The sequence below is a fragment of the Callionymus lyra genome, chromosome 19 (assembly GCF_982586985.1).
Source record: "Callionymus lyra chromosome 19, fCalLyr1.hap1.1, whole genome shotgun sequence".
Lineage (NCBI taxonomy): Eukaryota > Metazoa > Chordata > Actinopteri > Syngnathiformes > Callionymidae > Callionymus > Callionymus lyra.
In genome coordinates this window covers 15,519,629-15,533,891 of record NC_141836.1, presented here as the reverse complement: position 1 = coordinate 15,533,891, position 14,263 = coordinate 15,519,629, and the positions used below count along the sequence as shown (strand labels likewise).

General features: G+C 36.7%; 1 protein-coding gene across 1 annotated transcript in view; it reads left to right on the top strand.

Annotated features, from left to right (window-relative positions):
* grm7 (glutamate metabotropic receptor 7) overlaps positions 1–14,025 on the top strand; it is a 136,947-nt gene extending 122,922 nt beyond the window's left edge. Inside the window, exons 9-10 of the mRNA XM_087780777.1 lie at positions 3,811–4,063; positions 12,951–14,025. Of these exons, the coding sequence (XP_087636903.1) occupies positions 3,811–4,063; positions 12,951–13,000 (303 nt within the window). The 3' untranslated portion in view covers positions 13,001–14,025. The remainder of the gene's footprint in view (positions 1–3,810; positions 4,064–12,950) is intronic.
* The last annotated feature ends 238 nt before the right edge of the window (positions 14,026–14,263 follow it).

Here is a 14,263-nt window from a genome sequence, read left to right as displayed (position 1 = left end):
TTCTTTTTTTTTGTCCTTTTGAATCGTCTGAAATTGAAGACACCATGTTTTTTTTATTTTCTGTATCCCAACTGAAAGTCTGTCTTGGATTTCAGGCTTATATTTTTTATTGATTGGTCAGAGATACGTTTTCCTCTCTTGACACGGTGCTGTGTGGCTCGATGTCTCCAGAACAAATCCAACTTTTTGAAATTGTATTTATACGAAAATATTGTTGTTTTTTAAGGCAGAAAGAAATGGTAAAGATCATTTGGCATCAAGGGAGCAGCAACACATTTAAACGATGCTCACGCTTGTCAACAATTATAAAGTAATACAAATATATTTATTAATTAAAGATGGTGACAAATTAAATCTTTTATAATTTCACCACATTCAATGTTTTTTCATGGATATTGATTTAGTTTACACAAAAAAAGTTGAGCTCATAATCCTGCGTTTATTGTTGCACAAGGTACAATGAAAAATATATTTTCCCTCCTCTTAGGAGGTTCATAAAAACACTAAGAATAGGAACTTTAATTGAGACAGAGAGCCGGTGCTACAAAAACGAGCCAGGTCAGTGCAGGAGCAGCTGAGTTCTGCATTTTTTTTGTCCGTTTCCTCTCCAAAAAAGAACAGAACAACACTTCCTCCAAAGAGTTTGTGTGCATCTGCTAATTTGCTGGAGCGGGAAGTTTCTTCTGTTCTCAGCACCTTGTCCTCCTCTGGCACCTTAGGGTGGCTTATTATTATGGGCTGTAAATATGAATAAAGAGATTATAGAGTCAAAGCTTGTGCTGTCAAGAGAATAGAATAAAGAGAAGTTAATTATTTATTGCTTGTAATAAATTGATCTGTGTTTTAATGTCACCTTTTTGATTTTATTAGTGTTAGTGCAATATTATTATAAATAATTACAATATACTAGTGTTATTGCAATATTATTACAGTATATTCACAATATTATTACAGAAGCGTTAAACATATTTCATTATAACAAATGATTAATATAGATAATTAGTATTACAATACAATTACATGTGCAATATCATGACAACATAGTTATGATATATAAGGTGTGCAAAATTGAAAATTAATAGAGTATAATCAATATATTATTACAGCAGGGTTAGTATTATATGTATTTGATGAGATAAAATTTATGACACTGTTATTGCAATGTTATTCCAATATAATTACAATATATTAGTGTTATTGCAATATTAGTACAAATAATTATGAGATATTACAGTGTGATTGCAATATTATTACAGAAGTGTTCAAGAAAAAAAAAAGAGATTAATATAGAGGTTTGTTTGTGTTATTGCAATATATTGAGACTAATGACAGCGTTTCTACACAATGAAAACAGCTTCAGAAATCAGAAAGAAAGGCTGAAAAAGATCATGTATTTTATAGAATCATTTCAAAATAATAGTTTTTTCAAACATTTTAAGAATAAAAAAGATTAGGGAAATTAAAATGCTCTGTTCCACTGTATATTTGAATTAAATGTATTCTATGTTAATCTCACCCCTTGATGAGAAACTTGATAAAAGTTTGGTAAATACAAATCATGTTTTATTTGACATAACAAATTTGAACAGAAGCTGTTCTAGTCAAGTGTGTTGAGAGAATCGATTAAGGCTCATATTGATGAAGGCGTTTAAGTTGTTCATGTATGAGCGACAGAGCCTTTTATCCAGCAATTAAAATGGAAGCCATCGATGGATCATAATAACCAGAACACCATGAAAACAACATAAATAATCCACTTTTGTCCTCTTGGGCCCCCAAATCCAATATCTGCGGAAAAGGAGCTTTGATCGTTCGATGATTGGATAAATGTCAGTCCTTCCAGGGAGGCTGATCAATCATCGTTGCAGTGATAAAGAAAGGTCCCATCAATTGGATTGGCTCGCCATTATTGCTGCCCTTTACCAACAATCTTACAGCAAAGTCATAGCAGAAGAAATATTTATCCGCAGGAGCGCTGGAGCCCACTTAAACAGAGCGACAAAATGAAACACTCTGAGAACAAAACGATTCAGTCCAGCAACTGAAAACACAAATATAAACAACACAACAGAGGAATCTTCAGTAAAATTGAATTTGAAATGAACAAAAATGTCTTACAAGTGTTAAAAATATTTATTAATCCAATGAAATATGACTTAATTACATCTTGAATATTTTTTAAATAAACCCTAAACCAGACCTGGACACATGAGGCCCCTGGACTGTATTTACACATATTACAGTAAAACTGATCAAGCTGAAATTTTTCTGATGCCTAAATAACAGTATTACCATCTAATAAAAGTTCTACTTACCTTATCTTCATTTGAGGATTTTTTTATCTTCTTTTATATACTGTATATATTTTTAATATATATTTCACAATAAAAGCTTTATCTTATTTAGTTTTTTGTATGTGATGGAATTATTATGCTCACAATTTTGCATCTTTTATGTATTACTTGTTAGAAATAATATGAATATGATTTAAGAAACACATTAAGGATTCCTAAACTAAATGAATCACATTTTGGAATTATATACAACTCAGAATATTTTTTAAATTCAATTTTTTACAGATTTTCTCTTTATATTAAAGCTATTTTGATTTTCCCTTCCTGATTGTTGAGTGTGAAACATTTTGACGTTATTATTTTCAAATATTTGTAAATAGAAAAAGTATAAATATGCTGCCACTTTATAATAGGGAACATATTCTCAATTACAAATACTTATTTTTGCGTAATTAGGATGCTAAATACACTATTATATTCTTTTTGTTTGTTTCTTTTAATAAAAAGAAGTTTTTCTTATTACCAGTGAATTACTTATCTCATGGTTCACCTATTAAGGGGCAAATAGAGGGAAATTTCTTTCCACCCAAATTGATCTTCAATTACTTTATTTCCTGTTAATAATCAGTAATTGCTGTGTAGTTCAGAGTAAACTTAATATTTTCACGCTATTAAAGCTAGAACAAGGTTTGAGTTTCTACTTCATAATGGTTAATAAGTGGATAAGTATCTGTTAATACACATTTAAATAAGAATCTTATAAATATTAAAGCGTCACCGAATGGTTTTACAGTTAAAAATCAGTTTACATGTAGCTCAACGTTTGTCAATCAAAAGCTCGACGGTTACAGGAAGATAATCCAGCTCGCTCAAAACCATCAACATCACCTAGGAGATCTCGTTCTAAAAGCCTCGACTTCTAAATAATCCAACGGCTCTAATGATGCTTCTCGGTGAATGTAACAATAAGATTGAAATTAAAGTTACATAAGCAGAGAGATGTGGAAAGGTGTTGCGTAAGAGGAGCAAGGAAGAGAAGAGCATGTTGTTCTGTGTGGCTCACTTGAATGGAAATGTTGTGAACGATCTAACAACCTCTTACAGGCTGCACTCAGCTGAGCTGCAGACGTACACACAAAAAAATAAAGTATCGCTTCACTCTGCACATGCTGTGTTCTTAGTCATGCTCAGTCACTTATTATATTGCACTGGAAAGAAGGGATTTTCTAGTAAAATGTGTTTGAGGAAAGAAAGACTTTCCCGTTGATTTGAACCGCTGGTGGAAACCAAGGTCAAAGGAGTCGTGAAGTTGCTTCTGTCATTATTCGCTTGAACCGTTTTTAACTTAAGCCGCTGTGAGTTGTATAAGTGCTGCTGGATTACGTTGGAGTCTGCTTCATTACTCCTTTTCCTGATCGCCACAGACCAGAATTCACTTCTGATCGTTTGTATTGCCAATGAAATATCTCTAATCATCAAGTCCTAACATTGATCTCGCATGTGCTTTCGTTCCCAGCTCTACATCCAGACCACCACCTTGACCATCTCCATGAACCTCAGTGCCTCGGTAGCACTGGGCATGCTCTACATGCCCAAGGTGTACATCATCATCTTCCACCCTGAAATGAATGTACAGAAGAGGAAGCGTAGCTTCAAGGCCGTGGTCACGGCAGCCACCATGTCCTCCCGTTTGTCCCAGAAGCCCAGTGAGAGACCCAACGGGGAGGCCAAGACGGAGCTGTGCGAAAACCCTCCTGCTGATCCCATGAGTGAGTAACAACGTGAGGAAAATTCCTCGACACATTTGAGTGGTCATTATCTCCGCCAAGGAGACTGTGTCTGATTTCACAACAAAAAAAAAAATACTACTTAAATATCTTTATACTATTACTGCAGCCTCTAGCGGCATGCGGGCCATTCGCGGCCCATCAGACAATATTCTGCGGTCCTCCACTTAAAGCTTTCGAGTGCGATCAACTTTTAACAACGTCAGATGGAAATCAAAATCATTGTAATGTGAACTACTGAGCCCTCAGTGAAAATTGTGAATTGTATATATTAGATACTAAGTAAAGGAGATTTCAAGAATAGTTTTTGTTCCTTTTTTTTCTTGTGGGGCAAAAAGGGAGATAAAATAACCCCCTGAAACAATTCCAATATTAATTTAAACTAAACTATTTTTTAAAACGTATAAAAACGGAAAATTTAAATAATTGTAAGACCCATAATCTTCTTTTTGGGAGATATTTTTTAATTGAGTTTTAGTTTAAGTTCAGATGGAACAGATTTGGGGAAAATAAACATGTAAAATGAGACAAAAATTGACTAAATTTAAGGTGGACCCAAAAAAAAAAAGAATCGATTTTTATTATACATCTGTAGCTTATAACAATAGTAGTTTTCAATCGATGGCCCACAATTAACCTCTGGTGGCCCTCCATGCATTTGAGTTCCGGACCCCTGAGCCATAAAATGACATGGAGTTATTAACTGTGATTTCTAAACTCAATTAAGTTTTAAATTATAACGTCACTAAGCGTGGAAGCATGACGTGCGACTTCATGACGATTGTCTTCTTACCTAAAACTCTACAAAATGAATGCGGTTAGTGAAGACATGCGGCCCTCGGACTTATGAGGTTGCAATAAAACTGATCGAGTTGAAATGTTTTAAATAATAATAACAGTTTTACTATTTAATAACGGTTCAACTTAACTGGTCTTCCTTTGATAAGAGTTTTATCTTTTTATATGACATGGTAAATAAAATTAATCAAAAATGAAAATTATGTACAATAAATTTACAACTCACAATATTATTATATTGTAATTATTAATAATTCTCTATACGGATTTTTGAGGACTGTTTGTCTTCTTTTATGCGACATTTTTGATGGTATTTTTACATTTTCTTTAAATCTTTCACCATAAAGGCTTAAGCCTATTTAGCTTTTTTGTATAATATGGCAAAATTTTGCTTTTTTTTTATCATGTTTTACTTGTTAGAAAGTATTTAGAATGTAATAAAAAACACATTTAGGATCTTTGACTGAAATAATGTACAATATATTTACAACTTTCGTTGTTCTTCCGTCCTTTTTTGACGGTTTGTATATGGCCTTTAACCCATGCGTTATCTCAGAGTCAAAGTGATCAGAAGGGCCTCGATAATAAATGTGTTTGGGCTATCCCTTGTGTTGTCTCTGGGTCAAGGTAAACCACACAAGTGATACCACAAACACTGTTGTTTCCAAGCCTTTGGGTCACTTTGACCCTGAGTTAACACAAGGATTAGGGTCATTTTATCGTCCATCCTTGCACTAAATGACACCCACATATATGTGGATGTTTTTACAGTTATATGTTGCTCATTTTTTGACATTAGTAAATAAAAGTTATCTTGAACTGACTTTACTCTATAAATGAAGGCTGCATATTTATTCCCTTTCAAGATACTTTTTCGAGCAGGCGACGGAAGAATAAAAGGGTGTAATATTTTCTAGACCAGGACAGCACTTATCTTCATCCTTGATGATAAGGTCGGTCGCACCTTTAGCTTCTAAGGGGAGAGAGTTTGTGAGCAGATTGGGGAATCGCTCTGCTGGTTTTATCATTGACGCTGGTGGAAGATAATCTGAGTGTGTAGCCGTGTGTTACTCATACCAGCCTTCATCCGGAACTGTAAGAAAGATCCTGTTAGGCAAAGACAATACTCAGAATGACTTCGCTGGTGTTGAAGCCTTGCTCAGTCAGGTGATTTCATATCTTTTTTTATTTTTTATTATTTGCACTCCTGAGGATGATTGACGGCGCATGTAAATCGCACATCACAGCCTCGGAACGCTTCCACTCCCTCAACACTTCCAATCACGGGGGAGCGATCTTGGCACCCACAGGTGCACAAGCTTTGAATCACGCCTCTGAGACGACACGTTTTCCAGGGAATATCTCCAAACACCCAACAGTTGTCACCCTCATCTGTCATGAGTAGATTGTGCGTGTACGAGGCATGTGTTATGATGCACCGTAAGTCAAAGCTGACACAATATAGCCTTAACATCTGCACGACACAAGTCCCACAGCGTCACAATCGGTCTCCGGTAGCTCCTCCCCAAAGTGTCATCCGGCTCCTCTCTCACCTTCTGTCTCCTGCATGAATGTCTTCTCGCCTCATCTCTCCGCACCGCAAACTCACTCCTCCCCGTGCCCTTCTTTTTTAGCGGCAGTGGAAGTGACATTTATTAATGGCAAATTTATGTGCATGACCGCCCTGAAATCTGAACTGTGGCTCCCCCATCCTGGGAGACTGTCCGTCAAATCCTGTAACCATCAGAGCGCCAAATACCTCGCTTTCAGGGCCCATCAGCCACATGTGAGATGACGTGGACTTGATTCATGGGATTTCGATTATTAGCACTTTTGCAGATTTGCATGTGTGTTGATGGAGTAGCCTCACCTTTGACCGACCCGGGACAACATCCTCCTCGTGAGCCAAGTCAACTAAGTTTGCTGGTTTTCACCATCAAATGAACCAAAGCAGACGAATTCGGGTGACCAACCCGAACCCATCGACCCTAATCCAGACGACTTCCCGAGTCCGGATGACAAATTATTCACGTTACAAGTAAAATCACGAACGCAGGACTTCTTTTCATGCTTCAGCGCCAAGACCTTCTCCACGACATCTGAAGTCCATTTTGGACGGCGAAGTCGAGGCAAGGTCTGTCATCACCACCAGTTTAAAAACTGCCTTTTAAAGGTCGTCAAAACTTTCTTCATTCAGCATCTCCCATCACGAATCGACCTCCTGAACCTGTACTTATCTTCGTCGTGTTCTTCTATTGAACATCCATGAACCTTTTAGATCGACTGCAGTCTTCAAACCGATCCTATTTTGAGGCTTGTTTGTGTTTATTTTCTTTTATAAAGGAAAATGCACTGAATGAACCAAGTACTTTTGATTAGGAAGAAGTAAAATAATGTTTTTACTTGTATTATAGCTCTATTAAGAAGGGGTGAAGAAAAGAGAATAAATTCATGCCGAAATAACACAAAATTATGGAAACAATTTATTTATCATGTATTGTAGAAGGTATGTAATTGGAATTGGAAATATTTTGATTTTCAGTGTGTTTTTCTGCCCCATTTAACCCCCTTTTAACAAAATTAGATCTGGAAATAGTTATTATGTATTTTTTAATGTATGTATATATACTTTGAATATAATCGAAAATTGGAAGGGCTAACATATTCAGGGGGGTCTTATGCCATCTTGTTCGCCCCCTTACACTCTGCAAAAGGAGGTAAAATTACTTAAATGTCCCTTACTGAGCTCGTACTACATATTAAATCTAATCAAAATTGGACATTTTGTTTTTTTTAATGGGGATTTAATAGATAGATGGATAGATGGATAGATGGATGGATGTATGGACAGATAAATAGATGGATGCATGTATAGATGGATGGATGGATAGATATATGTATGGATAGACATATGGATGGATGGATGGATGGATGGATGGATGGATGGATGGATGGATGGATGGATGGATGGATGGATGGATGGATGGATGGATGGATGGATGGATGGATGGATGGATAGGTGGATTTAAATTAAAAAAAATATAATAATGTAAATACTGAGAAGTAGGTAATACACAGTAGTTAATTTAGTGTAAAAAGTGTGTAGCGTAAAATAAATATAATATGATGTCCTTTATTAAAAATAACAAGAAGTATATATATAAATATTTAAAATTATATTCCATATTGTGTGATTCACACTTAAATGTATCCTTATCATTGGAAACATTTTGAAAGTATATTCTAATAATATAAAACAGATTCAACTTTTGTGAATAATCACCTGTTTTTGTCGCCTTGCTAAATTATTTAGCACAACCATGCTCGCTGTTTCAAAATACCAGGAAGACCGATGATGTCAATCTTTTTTTTTTTGGCGTCAGTTATCATTTAGCTGTCAGTTTTACCCCCTTCTCTCACAAAATGTCCTCAAACCATGGATAAATATCTCTTCTAAAAGAAGAAGGCGTGTTGGTATTATTTTTAGAGCATGTTTTCAGTGTTTGTCGCCTGAGGAAGAGACCCAGCCCTCCGTATGTCCTAGAAAATGTCTTCTTTGAATTCAGATTCTAAATAATTAAACACACATCATCGGCTAATTTATGTTTTTGCAAGAGAATCCCAGATGAAAGCAGATGAATAAGTACAGAGAAACTCGTCTTGACATCTAGATATGGGCAAGATATGACCGACCTGTAGAAAAGTTTTAGATGCTTTTCTTTAAATGTCTGTCCATTGTGACTTCCTCCTTCCCCGCCACATGGACAGCTTCAATATTACATTTATTTTTATTTAGTTGTTGCCTGCAATGTCAGCGTTTCAATGAATGTAATCTTTTAACCTAGTTTCAGAATTTAATTTTTACTTTTAGTCTTTTGTTGGCTACCAATACATTTGTTGTGTTGTATTTGAAAAAATACCTCACAATACTATGTGTAACTTGGAGTAAGATTTCTGCTAAAAAATATGCCTTCTAGGCTTCTTTGTTTTTAGAAACACTATTTAATGTTCATACTATTTGAAGTTTAATTTAGTTTTGATTGGTTGATTCATTTATAGCATTTATGTATATGTCTGAAAATATAAAAATGAATTTGTGTAACTTTTGATTTTCTTTCTAAATTTGATGCCATTCTAGTAGATTTCATTCATTCATTCGTTGTTTACCGCTTTATCCCAGAGTCTGGGTCGCGGGGAGACTATAGCCTATCCCAGTATCATTGGGCGAGAGGCAGGGGACACCCTGGAAAGGACGCGGAAATTATGATTATGATAAATAAACTCTTCTGCGCACCAGACGTGTTTTCTTACACTGCTCTGTCTTTGTCTCACTCCCCCTCAACAAACTCAGCCCCATAGCTCCCCAAGTTTATGATGTACATCAGGGGTGTCCAGGACACTGGTCCAGGAGTCCACGACGGTGAAGGTTTTGGATCAAACCAGTCCAGCACATATCGTTGAACCAATCAGGCGTCTGAAGACAGAAATCAATTCATTTTCAGTCAGGGGCTGCTTGTTTAAGCCGACACTTGATTGGTTAACTCATGTGTGCTTGATTGGTTGGAACAAAAACCTGCACCGGCTCTGCCCTTTTCTGGACCAGTTTGACACCCCTGCTGTACATCATTGAAAAGATTTTTTTTTTTTTAGTCTGTTCGTCACGTGGATTTAAAAGGTCATGCTAAGGTTCTAGGGTTTTACCATAATGACAGTTATAAGTGTCCAATTAATACAGAAATTTAAGGCATACGTTCTTGATATTATGTAAACAAATGTCTTTATATATTGTATATCTGAGTGAGATTTCCAGAGCCACATTCAAGTCAACAATTTTTTCTATTTTTTTTTTTTTTACGAAAAATTTACACAACAAATGTGTTAGCAATGTCCTACAAAATGCATTTAAATTAGAAAATAAACATGTTAAGTTATGTTGTAGGCCAAAGGTCATGGCTTTAGCAAACTCAAAAACTTTAACCTGTAATTAAATTAAAACATTACTATAAATCAAAGTCAAGGCGTGAGTCGCGTCACGTTGTCTGTCAGGTCGTGGAATAGGCAGCTCTTTTCCGACAGTTTGAGATCGTTTCCTGCCAAGCTTGTTGTGGTCGCTTGTAACACAGATATGCGGGAGCCGCAACATGTGCAAACGCTTGTGTCTCCGCTCCCTAAACAAACATGATTTTTTCATGAGTGCTGTCAAATGCGACAGAATAGAAACTCTTCAGATGGAACGAGCATCAGGGAGAAATGGACCGGAATCTTCGCGTCGCTGTTTCCATGAATCTCTATAATGAAGCTGCCGACTCTGATGCCGGCGTGACTCATAGAGATGCAATGGTTGCATTACCAGAAGACAGAATAAATAATGTGTTTTCAACAAACAGCTTGATATGAATCGCATCCTCGGTTATTGCTTTTAAAACATACATGCATGATTTCGAGAAACAGCTGCTCCGGCTTGACCGTTTAAGGTTAACAACGTACATTTAGTCATGTTTTATTCATCCCGCTCGCCGCTTAAGACCACAAAACGCAGTAACGGAGTGCTGCAACTTTAATTGCACAGCCCCGTGAGAGTTGGTTGCCATGGCAACATTAAAAAGCAGAAAGAGGAATGAAAATTTATGGCAATGTGTGATCAGGAAAATGTTCGGCGACCTTCTCCACTGTACGGGGAGAAGATGACACGCACGGTTGTGCCGCCTGTTAATCCTCGACCGTCACTTTTTTACGGCATCCTCAAATAAAGCGGGCGACTTGTGCAGGGCTTTCTCAAACCTGATGACGGGTTTTTTTTGGGGGGGTGATGCAGAAGGAGGTCGCAGAGCATCTGCCGGAGCGGCAACACTCGACAGAATGATAATTAATATTTTATGTTTCTGATTAATCCTCCGGGTTGAAGGTCTATCGATCGCTGGTTGGACGACTCGTCTTCCTCCTGATTGAAAAAGTTATTCCGTACCATACCTGTGTGTATTTAAAAAATTGATTTCCTTCAATTTGGACTTGAACGTCTGTGTCGAGTGAGAGGCTCGGACAAGACCAGACTCCCCTGATAATGCATCCTTCCAGCATGATAACCTTCCCTGGGAGGTTTTCCAGTTAATCTAGTCCGACAGGAAGAGCAAGAGGCACGGCCAGATGGAAAGATCTCCACTCTGGCGCTCAGACTTCTCAGGCTGACTCGGTAGGAGCCAACTAGATTCGGTCCAGGATATGAAACTCTTGGAGCACCGAAGAAACCTGTTACCCTTGTGATCCTGCGAAGGGAGGGACGGATGCCGAGTCAAACATCTTGTCTCGTACGTCCACAGTTGAACGAGGTCGCTCTCGTGCAGGTGTACAGAAGATCGCATGTATAGACGACACAGTTTCTGTCTCAATAAAAATGAGCAAGACTTGTGTCTTAAAGTGATGGTTCACCTAAAATATTAAACTTTTCTTAAAACTTTTCTACTCACCCTCATGTTGACTAAGAGTTGGTATTATTTTCAGAGTAAACGTTTCCTTTTAAGAGTTAAAGACGAACATGTTTGTTCATTTTAATGTAGTGACTAGAGCTCACTTGTTTTCTTCTTCATCTTCGTCGAAAAAGACAAACTTTAAAACATCCAAATACCTCCATACTGCTTGTCTGTAACGTCCTTCTTCTTTTGAAGCTTCGAAATGAGGAATTTTTACGAATAAACAGTGAAGTTCAAATTTCAGTGTGAATGACATTCTCTATATTTGAATGAGGATAAAATTGTAGCTGGAACTTAAAAACTGACAACTTCCACTTTAAACAAACTTAAAATATACAGACTTATTTAGTTTTTCAGAACAATTATTATTATTATTATTAAATTATTATTAATGGCTTCAATACAAGATGGACGTTACAAACGAGCAATATGGAGATATTTGGATATTTTTAAGTGTCTTTTTGGACGAAGACAACTTAGCTCCGTTAAAATGAACAAACATTTTTGTCTATAACTCTTAAAAGGAACAGATTACTCTGAAAATAATACCAAACCTTAGTCGACATGAGGGTGAGTAGAAAATGAGTGAAGCTTGAATTATCACTTTCACTTTAAGATTTATATTGGAACACGTAGCTAGCGGAAACTAGCAAGGACCCTCAGATCCTTAAAAAAAAAATTTTTAAGTTTCATATCATAAAAAGTTATCTCAAGGATCCCTGGGAATCAACAATGATGGAATCACAGTCTGATGGAAGAATGAAAAAACCTTTTAAAAGGCAGAACCAGACTCGGTGTTGATGGCCTCCTGCTGTGACTGGCTGACTAGGGGCTCTGCTGCTACTCTACACTATCTAGGTTTAAGCTTTAAGTCCAAAAAGTCAGTGTACATCCAGCAGTTGATCCCATTGTTGACGGGGTTTAACTTCCTGATCAGGCAGTCCGGTACGATATCGGCATCAGACTAAGAAGCAAACATTCATTTTAAGCATCAAAAAAGCTGTAATTTAGGATCTTAGAAAGTGATTATGCCAATGATGTTTGAAGAAAGTTTCTGTATATTGTTCCATTTAATACATATTTCAATTAATTATAAATCACAGCATTATTTTAATTTAAATGTATTTGAAAAGTTATTATTGTATTTTGAGGTTTGAGAAATACTTTGTTTATGAAAGAAATATACATTTACCTTCTCTTCTGTTCTTTCCATCAGTTCACAGTTAATACGTTTTTTTTTAAGATGGATATTTCAAATCAAACAAAAAATCTTTTGGTATAAATCATTAACCTAATTTACAAATGATCAAAAATATTTTTTTAGAGATTTAAAAGGAAAAGGTTCATTGTTTCCATTGACGTTATTAATTATTAATGTTTCTTTTAAGTAGACTGGTAGATAATACAAAACGGTACAGAATAAATGAAATATTTATGAACTTTTTCCTCATGAACAGTTCTGTAGGGCCACATAAATGCAGTCAAAGGTTACCCAGGTCCAGGTTAAAAGGTTTTCGTACCATTGTCTAGCTATTACATATGTGTCAAATGTTACTAGCGAAAAGAGTCATTGCTGATCCTCTCACCCCCCCCTCCTCCTTCAGGCCAAGCGACGAAGAAAACATACGTGAGCTACAACAACCTCAGGATCTGATCGCGTGAAGTTGTCATCTGCATTACGAAAGACGGAGCTCCGGTGGAGCAAAGACAGACGGTAATCCAAGCTGTGGCGGCAGCGCTTCTGTGGTCCAGGGCCTTAGGATTGCACCAAACCTTCATCCAGACACGATAACTCGCATCCTGACCGAGGCTTGCTCTGCTGCAGGCCTCTGCGTCGGCTGTGAGGAGCAAACTGTTTTTGACTGGTGTGGCGACCCCGCGGAGATCAAGCCGCCCGAAAACAGGGATTTAAGCGACGGGGGACACCTACAAACAAAAAAAAAGAGGACAATGACTTTCCTTTTTATTTTGCTTTAAAATGTCATTAAAGCCATATTCTCTTGGATCCCCATTATTTTTGTTTTGTATTTGTTCAAAGTGATTTACGTACGTGCCTCTTTTTTGTCTCTCATTTGATTCTCTTGAATTGCAAATTTTATTTTAGCAAGATCGACATGTCTCCATCCCATATGATATTCAAGTGATGGGCATTGTTAGTATATATATTTTTTGTAAATATTTCAGAGTATTTTCATGTTTGGAGTGCAAAAAAAAAAAAGAAAAAAAGAGAAAAATAGATATTCAGTCTTTGTTGAAATTGGATTTGGATGGTTATGAAAAAGCACCACAAAGTGTTCACTTTGCATGTGCCAATGTATGTCTGTTCTATTTGATGTAAACAACAACAACAAAAACAACAACGGAAGAAGAAAAAAATAGAAATAAACTCTGAAAAATGATAATGAGCTTCAGCATCCTTCGGCTGTTTGTTTTTCCGACCAGGAAGGATCTGGTTTCGTGACAGAATATGGCTTTAATCTGTTGTTGAAATGACCCCTCGTGTATCTGCAAGCATGTTTGTTTTATAGAGTTTGGTACTGGGTATATTTATGCCTCGTTATCGTGTGCAAATCATTAACATCGGAGCAAATCATGCAAGTATGTTGTGATGTCTTTCAATTTATGAACGTGTAATAAAATCATTTTGTTATCTTTTTACGAAAAAAAAAAAAAACCAAAACAACCCTGATGGCGTATCATATTTATTTGGAAGATTTCCTCGCTCGAGTCTCTCACGACAAGGGCAAGAGAGAAAGGGACTCGCTGGCCCTGGTTTGCCATCTCATCTGTTGCCCCGATCCTCAACAGGAATAATAAAACATGTCAGATCAATTTGTCCCGCTGATGACCAAGCCTTTACGAGCTAACCGCTTTTTATTCCGGCGCCCTGCCTGCGAGCGCAATGTTACTATTTTCA